This window comes from Apiospora phragmitis (genome assembly GCF_038363925.1).
Source record: "Apiospora phragmitis strain CBS 135458 chromosome Unknown utg000003l:1.0-2676785.0:1.0-2680665.0, whole genome shotgun sequence".
Classification (NCBI taxonomy): Eukaryota; Fungi; Ascomycota; class Sordariomycetes; order Amphisphaeriales; family Apiosporaceae; genus Apiospora; species Apiospora phragmitis.
This window is the reverse complement of record NW_027117401.1, coordinates 2,357,287-2,376,640: the sequence shown is the minus strand read 5'-3', so window position 1 is coordinate 2,376,640 and position 19,354 is coordinate 2,357,287. Positions and strand designations below refer to the sequence as shown.

The 19,354-nt window shown below is 54.5% G+C and overlaps 7 protein-coding genes across 7 annotated transcripts; 4 read left to right on the top strand and 3 right to left on the bottom strand.

Moving 5' to 3' along the window:
* Nucleotides 1–3: 3 nt before the first annotated feature.
* Nucleotides 4–336, top strand: PG994_003071 (uncharacterized protein; the record flags this gene model as incomplete). The annotated part of the gene is made up of 1 exon (XM_066854480.1): nt 4–336. The coding sequence occupies one exon, from the start codon at nt 4–6 to the stop codon at nt 334–336; it is 333 nt and encodes a 110-aa protein (XP_066720335.1).
* Nucleotides 337–1,256: 920 nt separating this feature from the next.
* Nucleotides 1,257–1,475, top strand: PG994_003070 (uncharacterized protein; the record flags this gene model as incomplete). Its single annotated transcript, XM_066854479.1, has 1 exon — nt 1,257–1,475. One exon carries the CDS (start codon nt 1,257–1,259, stop codon nt 1,473–1,475), a length of 219 nt encoding a protein of 72 aa, XP_066720334.1.
* A 2,086-nt stretch (nt 1,476–3,561) lies between these two features.
* On the top strand, nt 3,562–4,928 carry PG994_003069 (uncharacterized protein; the record flags this gene model as incomplete). The annotated part of the gene is made up of 2 exons (XM_066854478.1): nt 3,562–3,883; nt 3,967–4,928. 2 exons carry the CDS (start codon nt 3,562–3,564, stop codon nt 4,926–4,928), a joined length of 1,284 nt encoding a protein of 427 aa, XP_066720333.1.
* A 437-nt stretch (nt 4,929–5,365) lies between these two features.
* On the bottom strand, nt 5,366–6,295 carry PG994_003068 (uncharacterized protein; the record flags this gene model as incomplete). Its single annotated transcript, XM_066854477.1, has 1 exon — nt 5,366–6,295. The coding sequence occupies one exon, from the start codon at nt 6,293–6,295 to the stop codon at nt 5,366–5,368; it is 930 nt and encodes a 309-aa protein (XP_066720332.1).
* Nucleotides 6,296–7,148: 853 nt separating this feature from the next.
* On the bottom strand, nt 7,149–9,150 carry PG994_003067 (uncharacterized protein; the record flags this gene model as incomplete). Its single annotated transcript, XM_066854476.1, has 9 exons — nt 7,149–7,313; nt 7,402–7,851; nt 7,880–8,005; nt 8,095–8,307; nt 8,330–8,572; nt 8,593–8,746; nt 8,877–8,937; nt 9,013–9,054; nt 9,114–9,150. The coding sequence occupies 9 exons, from the start codon at nt 9,148–9,150 to the stop codon at nt 7,149–7,151; spliced, it is 1,491 nt and encodes a 496-aa protein (XP_066720331.1).
* Nucleotides 9,151–11,306: 2,156 nt separating this feature from the next.
* On the bottom strand, nt 11,307–12,514 carry PG994_003066 (ClpP/crotonase-like domain-containing protein; the record flags this gene model as incomplete). The annotated part of the gene is made up of 7 exons (XM_066854475.1): nt 11,307–11,440; nt 11,559–11,703; nt 11,786–11,902; nt 11,972–12,001; nt 12,082–12,212; nt 12,305–12,422; nt 12,449–12,514. The coding sequence occupies 7 exons, from the start codon at nt 12,512–12,514 to the stop codon at nt 11,307–11,309; spliced, it is 741 nt and encodes a 246-aa protein (XP_066720330.1).
* Nucleotides 12,515–15,821: 3,307 nt separating this feature from the next.
* Nucleotides 15,822–19,314, top strand: PG994_003065 (non-ribosomal peptide synthetase; the record flags this gene model as incomplete). The annotated part of the gene is given in 4 exon segments (XM_066854474.1): nt 15,822–15,831; nt 16,146–16,835; nt 16,914–18,706; nt 18,718–19,314. The coding sequence occupies 4 exon segments, from the start codon at nt 15,822–15,824 to the stop codon at nt 19,312–19,314; spliced, it is 3,090 nt and encodes a 1,029-aa protein (XP_066720329.1).
* Nucleotides 19,315–19,354: the final 40 nt, after the last annotated feature.

Genomic DNA, 19,354 nt, shown 5'->3' with positions numbered 1-19,354 from the left:
GATATGGACGGTAGGTTCTTCAGCTCTGTACTCGAGACTGGGCTGGACCGGCCTTTTCTGCTGCTCGGCCGACCGGGCCACAGTGATCAAGATCCGACTTGGCCAGTTCTCTATGAGAAACTGCGCAGGTCGCGCATCGAGATGACTGTGGCGGGGGCTATACACTCTTTGTTCACAGACTTCCCCCTCATTGTCGAGAGCCTGAAGCTCCCGAAGAGTACGGCCGAGCTCGTGGCTGGTGGTTTCTCTGGGCAGAAAATGGACATGGTGGTCAAAAAGGTGCTCATGGCGTTCTGCGAGTTTGTCTTTGGGAATCCAGCCCCTGAGCTCCTGTAACGTGGCCAGGATTCACCTCCAGAGCTCGCATTTGTAATTATGGGCTGATATCCGGAAGTAGAATTCTATCACATCGCTATTGACTCTGGAAGTCAACGTCTCAGGGTATGCCAGGCGATTGATTCCCACTTTACCTCCCTCGTTCAATCTGCCAATGGTCTGGCCGGAGTCAGCCATGGTGAAAGCAGTGACGAGAGAGGGGCGAGTAGGATCTCGTGCGGAGAACAAACTAACGAAGCGCGTATGAGAGAGCTCACAGTGGTTTGAGTGGGAGGTTTGCATGGTACTTTCCAAATTTGCAGAATTCTTAGAATCCTGCTCGAGAATGGAGAAAAGATAAAGCAACCGAAGCCGCGGAACTCGGTTCAGTATAAACCTGGACATGCGAGGTTGAACTCTCCTAGCATTATGTGAACGGCGCTTTTGTCTAGAATGGGCCAATCAGATAATCTTGATATCCATCCCAGCACTATCAGACTTTGCCAGATCCGATCCGGGTGTGAACTATATACATCGATGTCAGCCACGAGGCAGTAGAATGGTGGAATAACCCTTACCCAGTCGTAAAAGTAAAACGATAATTACCGACTGGAGAAAGCCTTCGATGAAAAAAGCTGGCGTTGGCGGCACTCTTCTTTTCATTTAATTAGCAATCCCACATCCGACTGAACGCGATGGCTTCATTAGAGCTTTCATCCCATTCAATCACCCAGCAAGAGGCGTTTCCTTCCAAGGACAAAATGGAGTCGCATGGCAACGATCGCCCTTGTCGTATCTACCAGATACCCGAGGAATTGATTCTTGAGCTGTGCAAGCATATCCAAGGCTCCGATGTATATATCATGCGCCAAACGTGCCAAAAGTTTCGGCGTATCTTATCAACACCACAGTTTGTTGAAGAAAACTCTTGGACGCACGATATGTACGAACGCTTCTCCCACAGAGTTTCCGACCTTCCCAACCTCGGGACGGACTGGGGGGACGTCGTGGAGCGCCTCCGTCAACACCAGTGCTGCTCATCCTGCACCAACGCCCGCCTCCCCGCAGTCTTTGGTGGCCAGTCGACCTACGACAGGGTCGTGTCGCGGATGGTGAACCAAATCAAGTGGTGTATCCCCGCCATACCACCCACCCATTGATCATGTTCCCCCGCCCTCAAAGGGGCCTACCAAGTGGTGCTAGATGCATACTCAACCAAGGCGGCATTACGGTCTGCCCACACTATACTTTCTCTACCGCGAATATACGGCCGTGGCTTCATTCCGCTTCACCGAGGGGTCGGAGGGCAGATCACGTCTTCAGATGCGACAAATGCTTGATCGATACGCGTGATTCTATACCGCCTACGGTAAATTGGCATCCGCGGCATAGGTACCAACCCGCCGTGGGCGGCAATCTCGTTATCAAATGGAGGTTGCCCCCTGAAGCTGGATAAGAAGGAGTTCTTGCACGTCAAACGCAGCATGTTGTATGGCCTGGACGAGACAGACGCATTCGGAGCTGTCCAACACGCATTATCAAAAGCAGCCAAAGACCACAACGATCTCCTCTGCCCGCATCGTAGCTTCGACGACGGCCGCCTTCTTGGGATGTTCAAGCGGGCGTATCCGTCTAAGTGGTTACGACGCACCGTTGTCACAAATCAACGTATAAACAGGTTTCACTGCGAGGGCTCCCAGCTCGAGGATGTGTATCCAACTCCAGGTGACTACCTATGCAACGCCGAGACTTTCGAAATCTGCAAATATTGCAATCCAAACAATTCCGTTTTGGGGCACCGTGTTAGGTGGCACTGGACACTGAGAGACCAAGCGGAGGGTGGCCTGCTTCTGGAACGGGAGGTGCGTCTAACCATACCGAACTTCCGGTCTTACAACCCTCGCGTGCACGATGATTGGACCCAGATGCTGTTACCTCAGACATATGGACTCCCCGAGGACGTGGAGCTCCGCCATATAACATGGTGTCCCGATAAGGCGTGTGCCAACGGCAAGGATTGGAACAACCACTTCAGAGTACTACGCAACGTTGGGTGGCATTTGATTAACCAGGGATACGTACGATACATACCCCGACTACATCCCCAACCCGCCGTCCGTCCGAACGACATGCCAGTAGAAAGAGTGGAAGATCCGTTCCGATATTTCAAAGACTTAGATTTGGCTAGGCACTGGCGAAGCTAATGCTTCCTTGGTGACACATGTGACCTCGAAGTCAAGACTGTGATACGTAGGTATGGAAGGGCGGAAGCGCATGGGTATAATATATTCTATCTTCTAGCTAGTTCTACCATGTAATACTATTTTGGACGGCATCCCCGATGACCCAAGCCTACTTCAAAAACCACCCAGTGCTGATCGAAAGCCTTCGATATACTGTGTAGCATCCGCGACAACATGTTCCAGTTAGTAGATGCACGACCAGAAATCCTAGGAGACGAGGAAAATCCCATTCTCGAAACGCTCTGGAAATGCGTGATAAAAGGCTAGTTCTGTAGCATAACACAACTTTTCTCCCGAGACCTAGGGCGCAGAAGAGACACAGTCATTCGAGGCTGCTGGAGCGATACTTGATCATATGTGCGGACCATTCAACAAGCTCAATTTCTCGGAGACCCTGCATCTTGCTGGCGCTCGAAACCAAGGTTGGTACAAAGGACAAGCAACGCGAGGCAGTTTGCATGACAGCAGAGTTGAGTTCGGCCCCGTCTTTATTTTCGACCCTTTCATTTTCCACTGGTAAACTCATATCCCAGGGTCATATTCTGTTCCTTGCTGCGTCGATTATACCAGAGTAACATATAGGGACCCCGGCTCACAGTACTCTGAAGTGCCACAGGTCTCTATGTCATTGCATGTGGCCCGAACAGATAACATAATTTGGAGGAACCCAGTATAGAAGCTGGTTTCTTACATTTCCCATGTCCTAGAAAGTGTATATTAAATCCGGGCCGTAAAAAGAGACCCCAAAGGACACATAGAGGCGACGCTGTCGCCTTTGTTTAGTCTTTGTACAACTGACATAACAAAACGCTTAGTCCCTAACGGGTCTTGTAAAAGATGAAAGGAATTAGTCTTGGGGTGAACAATAGCAAACAATAGCAGTCGCCGCGAATCAATTGTTTAGAGAGGAGCTATAAAGCCCTTCGGACTCAGTTACGCAGACCTTCCCATTGGCTCCAATCCAGAAACAATACATTCGCACTCAGCAGATACAACTCACAAAATGATGGACGAGCAAAACCCCCAGACTACTCGGTCGACATTAGAAGATAACCCTGAGAATACGTTAACAGAAGAGCAAATCCAGGTAGGTCCTAGCAGCATGCAAGAGCTAGGCATGCCCAGTGCAGGGGAAGCTGCCGCTCTTCTAGAGCCTACACCACCAAAGAGGAAGCGGCCAGTAGATGACAGTAAAGGCGGCGAGAAGAAGAAGGCCAAGAAGCTGTCTGAGAACCCGCCACCCAAGAGGAAGCGAGCCGCAGAGGAAGAGGACACAGGCAAGGCTCCCAAGCGGAGCAAGCCAGCCCCTCTGGAGAAGCCCACAGGTAAGAAGAACAAGTCGACTACTAAGACTGTCGTCGCCGGCGCCAACACCACCGTCATCAAAAGCGGCGGTGCCAAGGCAAAGGCCCCTCCTCCTCCCCCCAAAAGAAGGCGGAAAAAGACAAGATCGACAAGAAAATGGTGAAGAGTGCCCCCAAGCTGGGCACGGCGGCGGCCAACAGCAACTGGCACAACCGCAACCCCGAAGAGAAGCTCGGCGACGTCAAGATCCTGGAGCGGGACCGCGCGCTGCGGCGCCTCAATGTCGTGAAGAAGACGATCGAGCGGCGCTTCCGCGAGCTGTACAAGCAGTGCTTCGAGCCCTACGAGAAGGCCTTCCTCGACCAGGACCGGCGCGAGGACCGGCGCGACCCGGAGATCGTCCGCCACCTCGACCTGGTCGAGGGCCTCTTTGCCCGGGGCGACAACGAGCGCGAGGACCTGCGGCGGCGTGTCCTGGCGTTCAAGGACCCCCAGGTCTGGGACGAGGCGAAGGCGGAGCTGCGGCGCCGAAAGAGGCTGCCGAAGAAGGAGCAACAGGAAGAGGAGAAGAAGCGACAGGAGGAGAAAAAGAAGCAACAGGAGGCGAAGAAGAAGCAGCAGGAGGGGAAGAAAAAGCGACAGGCGGAGGGTAATAACAAGGGCGGCGATACTGAGCCCCCCAGCGAGCCGGAGCCGGAGCCGGTCCCGGCCTTGATCGAGGTCCTCCGCAGCATCCCCGCCCTCGAGGACCACGTGGCGAAGTGCGAGGCCCGCGTCAAGCGGGACGCGAAGCGCGTGTGGGCCGAAATCGCGCTCGAGAAGAAGGGGCTGCGGAACGTCGAGACGCGGGTCTACGACGTGCCGGGCTATGGGTTCGACGCCAAGACCTTCAGGTCCATCACGATCCAGAAAGAGGACGTCGACGACGCCAAGGAGATGCTCGAGCGCGCCGAGGCGCCGGAGGAAAGTCCCAGAGAGGAAGTAGAACAGGGCGAGGACGGTAGCGAGAAGGTCGAGAGCGATGGTCCGGCGTCAGAGGAGAGTGCGGAGTACATACAGCTGTAGTTCTTGTTTCGTACCTTATGTTTAGTACGGTAAGCTTTCTTCTCTTCTTGTTTCTATTGTCTTATGAGCCTTAGACGGTTTAGCATCCACGACTACACAAAGAGTAAGTCACTTGTTTTAAGGATATGCAAAGGAATAAAATTGATTTTTGCTAGGTCTTCTGAATAAGGTCCTGGTCTGTTGCATTCCAATGATCATAGAACTCCAGACTATTGAAAGTAAACTGCGTTTCGAGGCCCAGAAATTTGAAAGAAATTTGAAGAAAATTTGAAACTGCTCCATCCCATTGAATGTTTTCACCGTGATATCTATTTATCGAGACACATATAGGTACCAACACGAGTGTATCAACATATTTGCCCCAGACATACACAATGAGATGCATCTTGGAGGGACTGAATCGGATATGAACAACCGGCATACGCCATCGTGATCAATCAAACCCTGGAAATATGAAAGAAGTAGCGACAATCCACTTCCAGGCCATCCCACTCTGGTGGCATTGCATGCCCCTCGGCTTCCTCCGAGCTATACACAGTGTTAGCCACTACTTTGCACGGGTCACTTTTGTCCACCGTCACCCACGACCGGATGTCCAACCGTCCGCACCCACTGACATGGCCGTCGCCCCTGCCAGCATTTAGGTACGACTCGTGCAGATGCATCATGAGATTCCGAGCGGCGGCGGCGGCATCGCACATGGGTCTGCCATGGTAGCGCCGCCGGTCATCCACCCAGAGGTGCTGGAAGGCGGTGCATCCGCTAAAGGTCGACCAGTTCCAGAGGCGCTCGGCGCATTTTTTCGAGTACTCCGCCACCGTGCTCGCCCGCTGAAACCGGCCCTGCCGGTCCCACTCGGCCAGCACGACCGTCTGCACCTCGCGACAAGTCTGGGCGTCGAGACGCTCCGTGATGGGGCGCACGGGCCGGAGCCCCCGAAAACCGCTGTTCCCCCGCGGGTACGGAAACTCCGTCGCGTACAGGGGCGCGAAGTCGAGGCCGGTGACGAACGTGTCGTGGGTCGGGCTCAGGTACAAGACGCCGCGCGCCGCGGAGATGGGGAGGAGGTGGGCGAGGTGGCGCTCGAAGTCGAGACGCGTCCGCTCGTGCGCCGCGCTGGAGTCGTACTCCACGGACGGGGCGAACAGGGGTATCTTGGCCACCCGGAGGGCCACCGTGTAGAAGCGCCGGGCTTCGGTGCGGCTGGCTCGAGCGGTCGAGAGGAACGGGCTGAGGAGGCTCCGGCGCGGGACGACGTGTTTGCCATGGAGCGGCACCACGCGTCCTTGGGACTCGGCCAGGATTGCGAGCTTCCAGACTTCGATCTGCAGTTCCAAAGGCAGTTTGCCAAAGCGAGAGAAATCCATGTTCGCCAGTCGATCCGATGCGATGGAGAGGATTTAGAATGTTTAAGGCTGCAGTCAAGGAAGCCAACTTTGTGAGTTCTTCGTTTTTGCTGGGTTTGATTTGGAGTTTTGTCTAAGTAATAAACAATACTAATAACGGAAGGTTACATTTTCATGACTTATGTTAATTGCTGACAGTTGCAGAGCTGAAAACCCCATCTCTCCGGCCCCCTTTCTTACCCATGGGACTTCAAGGCTTTAATAGCTGAACACAAGCTTACTTTCCAAGAAAGTTAATAACAAATTCCGTAGTGACTAGAACTATTCCACAAGGAGTTAAAAGTAAGTACAGTCAGCTAATAAGGGACATGTGCCATTAGATTATATTTGCGGCCAATTACACCACGTTATAGCTTAATACACCCATTGAGCTTGTACGTGCCAATCAGGGGATGGGATAGACCCGATCAACTTAACCTATATTCCAAGGATGCTGCATTTTGAGATCAACTCCTGCCTCCGTACTTCTGAGCTGAGATGTGCCCGGGTTTCCTACTTCGGTCACACCTACATCGTCCACTTATCGTTTTGCTAACCCCTTTTCCAGGGCACTCTAATAGTATAACTATAGCATGGGCTCTCCATACCTGCTACCGCTTGTAGCGTACATCGAAGTTGTCTTTGTAGCATATCGTTTACCCCTGTAACCCTGCCCCTTCTTCCAAAGAAAGAAATCAGGTCCAGCGCATGCACTGTGGCAATTAGTGGGGATCGATTTACCCTCGGCCATGCAACGCGAGAAATACTGGGGAGAGGGTATTCAATACACATTCAACAGTAGCGGCTTCTACGAAGACTATCCTCGCACCTCCTTTTAGTCGGAGTCATCATTTATAGTCGCCCGTGCCCGGTCCACCGCCGTGTCGCCAGGCATGCGAGCCTTGTCCCCAGCCGTTTGTATGACAGGAGGTCTGTAGAAGACAGTCTCGTCATCCTCGGCGTCGAGTTGCATTAGGAAGGTCTCCCATTCCTCGATCAACTAGAAACCATATGTTAGCAATCATTCCATTCGGAGACATCTTGCAACGAGCCTCCTCCTGTTGAAGTGGAGGGAGTGGGTAGCTTACCTCCTTCTGGGCCTCTACCGCACTCTCCAAGAAAGTCTCCACGGCGCTCTTGAAGTCCTCCACCTTCTCGCGCTCAAAGCGGTCAAGCTCGGCACGCATCAGGCGCCCCATGTCGTCAAACAAGAGCCTGGCCTGGTGAACCTTGCGCTCCGCATCGGCGACCTCGGCACTGACTTGGTTGAGGCGGTCCTGCTGAGACTTCCCCTGTCGAAGCAGCTTGTCCTGGGTAGCCTTGCGCTTCTGCAACTCGGACTCGGCGTGGTGCCAGCTGTGGAAAGCCTTCTGGCGTTGACCGAAAGCTTGCTTGACACTGCCAATCAGGCGGATGTACTCGTCGATGATGATGCCGAAGGTGAGGACGTCCTGTTGCGCTTGTCTGTCGTAGACGTCGCGAATCGTGATCTGTAGCTCCGAGAGGGCGTCAAGTGGGCCAGATAAGGTGTGGCTTAGCTCCACTGTTGAGAGAGCATGTAGAGACGCGGAGGAAGTCGCCAGCTGCCTCTGCCATAGCCTTGCGCTGGTTGACCATGGTGTCCATCGACTTCATCAGAGCTTTGAGCTGGTTCTCAAGGGCGTCTAGATAGACGCGACGATCATGGAACCACTATGCATGTTATTATGTGACTGAAAGTCGTAATGTTCAAGGGGCACCTACATCATCCTGCTCGACAAACTTGTTGCTGCTTCCTACACTGATCCCGAGGGAGCCAAAGACTCCCTTGCTCTCGCCCGAATCGGCTCTCGTCGCTCCTTGTGTTTGACATCGACGTTGAACGACTCGCTCTCGAGGAACAGCTTGAGGTCCGGATCATTCTGTAGCGTAGGGTGGGCGGCGATCTTGTTGCACATCTTCTCGAGTGCAGCACGACGCGACTCCACAAAGTTTTGGTCGAATCGGTTGAGCGCCTGCTTCTCCGGGTAGGGGGACGACGACGCCGGGGTTGTTGCCGTGCATGGTGTTATAAAGCCACAGGAAGTCCCGGTATCGTCGCTTCACCTCGAACTTGGGCTGCTTGTAGCCCTTGGATGTCGTTCTCGTCCGCACCGAGTAGACGATGTGGGAGCTCGTCAGATCGCCCACCTTGTGCGGGTCCCCGACGCTGATGTGGAAGCTTGGCTGGCCGCAGCCTGTTCGAGGCTTATGCTCGGCCGGTTCGTGGTCCGGATCGGACTGGGCAGCGCGGCTTCCACGGGTGGAGGCGCGCGTGGGCCCGAAGGAAGGTCGGCATCCTCCTCGTCATCGACGTTGTGAGGGTCTTTGGGCCCGGCCTTCCGCTGACCGGCGGCAGGCATGGTAGTGCGGATGGTCATTTGCTCCTTCTGGGGCGGGGGGGGGGTCATCGGACTGAGCGTCTGCGCCGGGGGTAGCATTGTCGCCAAGCGGGCCCAATGGACCGAGGGGATCGTCGGTTTGAAGGGAGGTCGGCTGGGCCTGTAAGCGTCGGACGGGCTTGCGCGGCCCTCGGGCGGCAGACGGCTTGACGTTAGACTGAGAGGCTTGGGAAGCGTCGGTCTCTGATGTCTTCAGTACTGAGTCTGGATTCGGTGTCGCTTCAATTAGTCCGAGGTCGGCGATACGTCTGGATCAAATTGGCCGAGTGCCTATCTTACCATCTTGCTCAAAGGGCGGTTTCGAGGATTGCGACGGAACATCTGGACGTGTGTTAGCATCGCAGTAGAAGGGTCGGATTATGCAATGGCTTGAGACATACCACCCCAAGGTGAGTCGCCTGCGTCTCCCAGATCCATTATGATGATTTGTTTGTTGCTTTTGGGCGTACAAGGGTTGCGGGTGAAGCTGTTGTAGATTGAAGGGCGATATGGGCGACAGTGTCGTCAGAGGCAATTGGATGGAGCAAACACCCGGCTCCCCCCAACCGTCCAAGGCTGCCACCAAAAGTGGGAGGGAGCTCGGGCCATGCACCCACAGCTCACTGAGCTCAGCCTCTATGGGGGCGCAGGCGTGCAACAACACTCACTCCCGACACTCCAGCACCGGCGGCAGCACCGGATGTCAATGCCGTCTTCCCCAGGGATGTCTTAGACAAGCAGACAACCACCATCGAGACACAGCGGCTCGACTTCAATTGATCATCACCAGGGCACGTGTATGAGCAATAGTTGTCGGCAATAGTTCCAATAGTGGCGATACGATGGGAATCTACTGAGCTACTCAAGTGCTTGCCACAGCGGAATATGGCACATGCAAGGAGAAGAACTCATCTATTTTACTAGCAACACTCCGAACGTGTTGGCAGCACTGCTGTTATTCCCGGCTACCGCCAGCTATCCCGTCGATAGTCACTTGAGCTTATCTCGTCCTTACCCAAACACCCTGGAAACGATTAATCTGCATCAAAAGAAAGTGAATCTACCTATTTACACTACTCTACGGAGTACAGATTAGGCCGTTCTATTCAGCCGGACACGTATCCATCGTCTCATCAAACGGTAGGTAAGAGCACATCCACACTGTACTAACCGCGGACAACTTCAATTCCAGATCTCAGCATAATGAAACCTCTTCTTGAAGTACCGGTATAAATCACCCAGCTTATATTGGACGGATGATCAATCAGTGCCTAATGTATACCATGCTGCCCATGAAGGAAGGTCTCGATGGGAGTTTGGGTTTGTGGAAGTTCGAACAATAGTCATTGATCAAATCCTTGCTCTGTTGAGGATGAGCTATCGAGATATGTCAATATTCACGATAGAAGCAGTAGCGGAAGCTTCGGTATCAGTCAAGCTAGCCATGGCATAGCTGGCTATTGGATACCCCTAGGGTGGATTAGTGGATTTATGTAGTTAGTGATGAAGTAGATGCATGATGGGATATTTGGTCATGGGGTATCACTTGACTCACTTGGTTCAACAATAGCGGTTGCAGGCTGTTCGATGTGACCTGACAAGCTGGTGGGCAAAAATCATGATAAAGCATACCAGATCGAATAACGCTCTATTCAGCAGTCCCACTGGACAAAGACGCTTTCAACTTGTCGAAGAACCTTTCTCCAAGTTGTAACGTGGATTTCCAGTCTCTAAATGGAGATGAATGAGCCCAGTTCCGTAATTACTCTATTTGAAGTCGTGATACCAGGTCAGACCTCACCTCCGCCAAGAGGAGACCAAGAGATGTCATGGGAAGGATGTAACAGATGAGATCTGTGGAATAGCCGGTGAGACTATGGAGAAGTCGCGTCTTGTGTTGGAAACGGTTGTTGATCCTGGTGACCTCGCCTAAGTGGCGGCTGCGGGTTGTTGAAATTAGGTTGATAGCCAAGTTGCTGTCCGAGATTTGGGAGATGAGAAATAACCGAGTGTTGGACTTGGAAGGTAATCTTAACTGACTAACCAACTTTCGAACGATCAAGGAGAAGCTTGTAATTGTGGATAGCTAGAATTCCTACCTGACCAAACTGTCTAGGCGGGAGGCATTGGGATCGTTGGCAACAGCGGAGGGCACTACTGACTAGGAGTGGTTGTTCGAGAAGAACGTGTTGGACTTCAATTGCGCACACAATTCAGAATATGGGCAAGTGAGCAAATACCTAATGTACTTAACCCATTCCGTGGAAGCATCACCACTCGACGTATTGACTTTACGTAATTACATGTATCTGAACTGTACCTATATTCTAGAGCAGCAGTATCTCAAGAATCTTTGTACACATGCTGCTGGAATAACAATGCAGGATTTGTAGGATCATCATAAGGACAGCCTATTTACACAACTTTGACAAAACACTCAGCAAATTGGGTATCACCGCATAGGTAAAACCAGTAAACGAAATCAATGCCAAATCACTTGCTTTAGCCAGAAAAGATCCGACCAAGGCTGGAAGCAATAAGAAATAGTCGCTACGCCCAGATAAACGCGTCAATGATATCATGGGCTTACAACCCTAGCGGTGTTCGAAGTTCGGCATCCTCTTCTCCAGGAACGCACGCTGGCCCTCATGGCAGTCATACACGTCGAATGTGGAATAGTACAACGCCTTCTCGTGCACCATGCCCATCTCTAAAGTCGACGACTCCGCTGTGTTGTGGTGATGATGATGTCAGCTCTCCCTCATTCTGCTCGGTATTATCTATCACGACAAGAAGATGGCTTCAACTTACCCGTTAAGCACAGCCTGCTTTGCTATTTGTGCTACCGGGCCGGACAGGGCCGCGATTTTGGTGGCGAGCTTCAGAGCCTCGTCCAGAACTTGCTCCTTGGGGGAAGGTGCGAGTCACCATGCCCAGGCGCTCGAACTCGGCCCCAGAGGCAGGCTCGCCGGTGAGGATGAACTCCATTGCCTAAATATTTCACGAATTGTTGCTTAGTTGACTGTGGTCCCTATGCTCGAGGAAGAAGGTATAGTGGGTAGTCTCTTCTCACCTTGTGCTTTCCCAGGGCCCGGGCGAGCCGTTGTGTGCCGCCGGCGCCGGGGATGGTACCGATCTTCATCTCTGGCAAACCAAACATGGCGTCTTCAGCCGCATAGATCATGTCGCACTGGACAAGGTGGCGTTAATCGATAAACCCATGATAGGGGAGGGGTTAGCCACGTGGCGTCATACTTACAGCCAGAGATATCCCACAACCTCCTCCAAGCTATCAGAAATATATGTCAGCACTGCCACTCCCCTTGTCGAACTCGCCAAAGCGTGGAACATAGGGGCGGGGTGTCTTACTGCGGCTCCCACCACAGCAGCGATGGTAGGCTTCGAGAAGCCCGCAAAAGCATCTGTGAGGTCCTTAAGGAAGCTCCTCCGATGCGCCGCGGCCGTGGTTATGGCAACCAACTCCTTGATATCCATTCCGGCTGCAGCAACGGAATGGAATCCCACCAATCAGCTAACAAACTTCGACAGAGGAGCCCGAATGTATATCGGAGGCAGGGTTGCTACTACTCACCACAGAAGGGCCCTTCGGGCAGGCCGGCGATGACGACGGCACGCACCTCAGGCATGGTGTCCAGCTCGCGCAGAGCCACGACAATAGTGTCTATCATGGCTTGGCTGAAGGCATTGCGCTTGCCGGTCGATCAAGCTGGAGGACGGCGACACCCTGGTTGTTGGCCGAGACCTTGATGTCGTCGGTGGTGATTCTGGAGATCAATTGCATCGTGGCTGTGGTGATGTTCAGGGTTGAAGATTTGCTTTGTTTGCGTTAGAACCATCGTACAGTCGTCTATTGGTGTCTTGGGTGTTGGTGTCCAACCCTGGTATGCAGTTCGGGGTTGATATTGGACTTTGGTGGATCGAGGAACTGGCTTGATGGATTCGGAGTCCAGGTCTAATTAAAATAAACACACCAATAGCGGAGGAAACGGGATCGACCCTCGTTTACTTTTCACCCCCCACCCCCTTCATACCCACCACATATCCTCCCACCACGAATGCATTTGCTACACAAGTATGCAAGCCACTGTTTAGGAGCAGTGTTGATTGCTTTTTGGGCGCGAGGGCCATGTGATGTCAGCCACGTTGCATGAACCGGCCGAAAGCTCGGTTGAATAAGTACGGAGTATCCCACTATGTGCACTGTCTCGACTCTGCCCCCTTCTGACTCGTGGGCATTGTGTGGCTGCATGCAAAGTTGGGAAATACTTAGGGAAGGTACGAAGCACTCTGGTCCCATTGGTAATCGTCACGCCTAGGCTGATTCATCAGTCCAGCACATTTTCCGTTACCTGCATCAAACAGTTCCAACTCCAACAACAACAACGGTATTCGCTCAGATTACCCGACATGAATGTGTCTTGAATAAAGTTGTTTATTTTTCATCAATTTTGCTTCTCTTTGTTTTCCTTTCCAACAATACCTGTTTGAATACGCGAGTCTCGAGAACTGTTCACGTTTGAACTGGTGGTCTCTTCGACCCGCCGCATAATGAAGAACATTATTCCCGCCTTTGGACAATGGTCCAATTGTAAACGTGGATTGTAACCACACAACGTTGCAGAACCTCTTTGGGCATGCTCTTTCTGTGCATGGGAAGATGAGATGCATACCGCGTGACACATGCAATGAGATGCCCTCGAATGAGGATTTCTTCCGACTGATTTCTTCCGACTGATGTTCTCTTTCTTCCCTGGCTTCAGCCGAATTAAGCACTTGCCCGAACAAAAACAGCATCTGTTACTTGCTAGTTTATGCAGAGTGCCGCGTGCTAGGTTGGAGCAGTGCTAACGAAAAACCACCTTCCCTTCTGAAGTTTGGGGGGCCATGCAGGCGTGGCAGTTCCAGCCTGAGCAAGGCGAAGTCGAAGTTGGGTACCCTGGCCCGATGCTAAATCCGTCACTCAATCCAGGCAAGATGAGCCTCGTCCCAAATCGCTTGATTAGGTTCATCGGCCGACTGAAGTCGTGCCTGCGTATTTAAACCCGTCCTTGGCGGCTCTCGCATCAAACGTTCGGGCTTTTGGCCACCAATCAGCGCCTCCATCCAGGCCCAGCTTCCTCAGTGGACCCGGCGTGGATCAGCAGTTGAATGGGCCACCCTCGAGATGCCTGCGCAGTGCGCTTCCCCGACTGGCCCGAACCCTGCTCAGGGCCCTGGCAAAACCATCCAAACACCAAACTTTAATCACATGCATTGCTTCTCCGTTTTTCCATTTTTAACCCTAGCTAGCTTCTTGTTTCTCGAAACGACATTGCTCCTTTCTAAGCCTCCACTGCTCCACGCGAAAAACCTCTCTCGGCCGCGATGCTTGCTAATGTATTTCGGTTTGTTTCAACGGGCCAAACTTTTGCTGCACTACAGTACAAGCGAACAGCTCCATCTCCTTTACCACGATGATCATGTTACTTACCGTTCTGCTACAGTACGATCGATGAGCATTCATGGAGATCTCCGAACAGAGGAAGAATCACCCATCTGTCTGCCCAATTGGGAAGTCAGAGAGTCTACTGGGCTAGGTCCTACATGAGGGCTTCACTCCAAAGGAAAGCACCCTTCATTCAGGTATGCAATGCTAAGAGGTCAGACTGCTCAACACGCCAAATGCATCGACAGGTTTCTTCCACTTCTAGCGCATGGCCAAGTTGTAGTTTGAAGGTGAAGGTCTAGTCGGGGCTCGAATCTCTAAAGTGCCGAACATGCCACACTTTCATCAGTCCCTATGGTACGACACGACGTCATGCTAAGAATCCAATGGAGATGCCATGACAACGCCTTGGCTCACAGAATTGCTTCAAGGTGAATAGCCGAGGCGCTGGAGGGCGTGCGTCCTATATCTGAAGCTATATGCTCCACAGCCGGATCTGTTTTAGGGCCACCCTACCCTTTCTTTGCGACGCCCGGCTCCGGGAATGCAAGCGGTCGAGATGTGTGGGTCTTGACCGAGGCGCTTCTGGGGGGCGTCCATATTCTAGCAACGGCAGATCTATACATACGAGGTCCTGCCTGCCTGCCTAACTGACATTGGAACCGTTCCTTCGGCGTGGAGCACGGCTGGTAAGGAGGGGTGGGGCTTTGAAACTGGCACGATAATTTAGGACGACAACCCCTTGCCCCTTCGTGGAGTAAGCACTATGTACATACTCCTTTTAGATTCGTACGAGTCCCCTAGTCCCGGGCCCCGAGGGCTGGCAGTTGCGATTAACTGGAGATTTCTATTCGGACGGATCTGCCAGATTCATCCAACCGGTGCCCAGTTGTCCAAGATGTCCTAATTACCGGCAGCAACGCAACGATGCAACAAGACACATCTCCACGTGCAATCTCAGACATCGTATTCTTTCCGGGGCCAGTTTCCTAAAGAGGTAGTCAGATTCTAAGACAAAGACGTTATAAAATTCCTATAGGGAGGGGTCAAGGTGAACCTCCAGTCGGTTATCGACAGTAGCATCTCGATCAAAGTCGTTATGGCCCATGCCACGTTAGCTGGTGGTTACTTAGTAAACAAGTATTAAGCAAGGAGCCAAAGCCGTTATGGCGACATGAAACAAGGAGCCCCAGTAGTGATAAAGCGATGAGACGGGTGGAATTATACAATTACGGCAGAGAAATGAAAAATCTAGGCCAAGCCCCGAAAACTCGAGAATCGACAGAATTGACAGGTCCAGGGCAGGGTAAGGAGGTCCCACTCATGCAGGGACGGCAGCCATCGTCGCTTGTGTTGTCGCACTAGACCGACCAGCTACCAGCGTCTCTCTCTAAGCCGACCCCCCTTCCCCCAGTTGCCTCGGCTCCACGCTCTTTATTATTTTTTTTCCGGAGATGCACACAGGAAAAGCAAAAGAAAAAGTAAGTGAAGGGAGGAAGAGAAGGTATTTGTTGTGCCTGATTCGGCCGTATAGGTAATCGGGGCAACGAGTCCCATTCCAACGACGGAGCGACGTCGTAAATTTTTGCCGTCTGGATGTCTCACAGGAGTGTTGGGATTTGCGACATGGAATCTCCCGCACCACGACCCGGGAGTTTAAAAAATGGACCAGAGTCCCTCTTCATTTCCTAGCTCACGGGGATCTCCTTGTCTCGTGGGTCTGCCGTCTTCCTACTAGTCAGTAACGGTAACAGCATCAAACTGCATAGCTCGATCTCCAAGGTCACAAAAAGCCGACCCATTGCGGCTCTTCTTGCCCTCCCCTTCCCCCCCCTTCTTCCTTCTCTAGGTGTGTTGGTTGTCGTGAGCTGTTATCATTCATTTTTGTTGCTCTTCTCAGCCATCTCGACATTGTTCGAGATAGTCTGTTTTTTCTCTCTTTCTTCTGACTTTCGTCGTAATAATGGTGTTCCATTCACTTGAGAAGCTGGCCCGGGGGACCAGCATCTGTTCAGCCAATATGGACGCGGGCCGTCTATCCCCTTGCAGCACAGGACGGTGACGGCGGCGTTCGAGTCCATCGCGGGCACGTACCCTACTGCCAAGGCGGTGCGGGAGTGCTTCGGCCAGGAGAGGACGCTCACATACGCCGAGCTCGACTGGCGGTCGAACATGGTGGCCAACCACCTGATCACAAACCATAACCTGCAGCCGCGGCAGCGCGTCGTCTGCGTCTACTCGCGGTGCCTCGAGATGACCATCTTCATCCTCGGCGTCCTCAAGGCCGGCTGCCAGTACGTGCCCATCGACGGCGCCGTCATGGTCGAGGACAGCCTGCAGCACGTCATCCGCGACTCGGGCGCCCCCATCGTCCTGTGCCTCTCCAGCTTCGAGGAGAAGGTCGAGCGCAGCAAGCCGCTCGACTCGGAAGCCACCATCGTCGCCATTGACGCGCTGGATCCCCTCTGGCGCCGCGGCGACACCCGCAACCCCGAAGTTCCCGTCGGTCCCTTTGATGGAGCATACGCCATCTACACCTCCGGGACGACTGGTGCGCCCAAGGGTGTAGATGTGACTCACGAGGGCACCTGCAACACCCTGCTCAACGAGCCCGGCAAGCTCGGCATCACAGTCGGCACGAACGTGTCGTCCGTTCTGATGCTTGGCTTCGATATGTGTAAGTGCACCCCCACCCTCTTGCGCAACCCTCACCTGAACTAGAACCCCCTTACTGACAACTTCTCGTAACCCACAGGCGCCTGGGAGATCCTGGGTACATTGATGAACGGTGGCTGTCTCAACCTGCGCGGGTCGAGCGGCCGTGGCGGCGACAAGGATGTGTGGGCCTCGTGTCTCAGCCGATCGGACGTGGTGATTGCGACGCCCAGCGCGGCGCAGAAGTACCTGCCGCGGCACGCCGAGTTCCCCAACATCAAGACCATTGCCGTGGGCGGCGAGCCGTGCCCCCTGGCGCTGGCGCAGGAGTGGGCTCCCCACGTGCGGTTCCTGAACGTCTGCGGCCCCACCGAGATATCGATCCTGAACACGGCACACACGCATAAGCTCGGCGCTAAGCTGTCGATTGGCCGGCCCAACCCCAACACTAACGTCTACATATTGGACGAGAACGAATGTCCCGTCAAGATCGGGGAGCCGGGCCTCATGTGGGTGGGAGGCCTGGGCGTCACGAAGGGGTACTTGAACCTGCCCGAGCTGACGGCCCAGCGCTACCGGCCCGACAAGTTCACGCGCGACGGCCGCATGATGTTCAACACGGGCGACCTCGGCCGCTGGCTCGACAACGGCGAGCTCGAGCCCCTCGGCCGCAAGGACGACCAGGTCAAGATCAAGGGCGTCCGCATCGAGCTCAACGGCGTCTCGGCCTCGGTCGAGTCCTTCCACAACGTCGCCAAGGCCTGCGCCCTCAAGATCGGCGAGCAGCTCTGGGCGTTCTACTCGTACCACGGCCACGTCGATGAGACGGAGCTCAAGATGCACCTCGCCAACCTCCTCGCACACTACTCCCGCCCCTCGCGTCTGATACGGATAGATGAGATGCCCATGACCCCCGGCGGCAAGGTCGACAAGAAGGCCCTGCGCGCCATGGAGGAGCCCATCATGCAGCAGGACAAGGAGCAGCAGCAAGCCCTGGACCAGGCCGAGAAGCCCGCCACCCCGCCCGCGACGCCACCATCCGCGTATGTCAACAACACTAACCAGTTTGGAGACAACGCGGCCGCCTATCACAATGCTAACCACAACATCAGTCTCAGCAACTTGGAAAAGGGCCTGGTCCGGACGAAGAGCAGCGCGACGAGCGTCAAGAGCTACGATGACATCGAGGTCGAGAAGGCGGCCATCGAGCTGCCCCAGAAGAACGGCTTCCACGGCGGGCGCTACCTGCGCCACAAGCTCTTCAACGCGTACCGCAAGCTGTTCCTGTTCATCTTCATGATCAACCTGTTCGTCTTCATCGGCCTGGCCGCGGGCGCCAAGAATGGCCTCCCGCTCGACGGCATCGCCAACGCTGTTGCCGCTAACCTGCTCGTCGCCATCGTCATCCGCAACGAGTACGGCATCAACTTCGTCTTCTGGCTCGCCACGCGCGTGCCCAAGTCTGCCCCCTTATGGATCCGCCGGCACTTTGCGCGCTGCTACCATCTGGGCGGCCTGCACTCGGGTGCCGCCATCTGCGCGACCGGCTGGTGGGTTATCTTCGCGGTGCAGTCGACCATCTACTTCGTGCGCAAGGACGAGTTCAATCGGGTCAACGTGCCGACCGTGGTGCTGACCTTTATCATCCTGGCCATCCTGCTGGCCATGCTCGTCATGGCGTACCCGCGCGTGCGCATGGTGATGCACGACCAGTTCGAGTGGACGCACCGCTTCGGCGGCTGGACGGCCCTGGCGCTGGTCTGGGCGCACATCGCCGTGACCAACGCGTCAGTGTCGCCCGAGAAGCCGCTCGCCAACAACCCGGCCCTCTGGATGGTCGCCGCCATCTCCTACACCATCATCCTGCCGTGGGTGCAGCTGCGCAAGGTCAACGTCCGGCCCAGCCCCTGAGCAAGCACGCGATCCGCCTGCACTTCGACTACTGCACGCCCAAGCCGGGCAAGGGTATCCGCCTCACGACCAAGCCGCTGCGCGAGTGGCACGGGTTCGCGACCATCCCGATCCCGGGCAAGGCCGGGTTCAGCGTCGTGGTGTCGCGCGCCGGCGACTGGACAGGGCAGATGATCGATAACCCGCCCACCAAGCTCTGGACGCGGACGACGCCCGCGTCCGGCGTGTTCCGCATGCTGCCCCTGTTCCGCCGCGTCGTGCTCGTCGCGACGGGGTCCGGCATCGGGCCCTGCCTGCCCGTCATCCTGGCGCGCGAGGTGCCCGTGCGCGTCTTCTGGTCGACGCCCAACCCGGAGACGACGTACGGCCGCGAGATCATCGAGGGCGTCCTCGCCACCGACCCGGACGCCGTCATCTGGAACACCCGGAAACAAGGCAGGCCGGACATGGCCGTCGAGGCCTACCGGCTGTACAAGGAGAGCGGCGCCGAGGCCGTGGCCATCATCTCCAACGCCAAGGTCACGTCGAAGCTCGTCTATGACCTGGAGGCGCGGGGGGTGCCGGCGTTCGGTCCCATCTTCGACTCTTGATAGATCAACCGATCAAATCATTCTTTCTACCTGTTCTTCT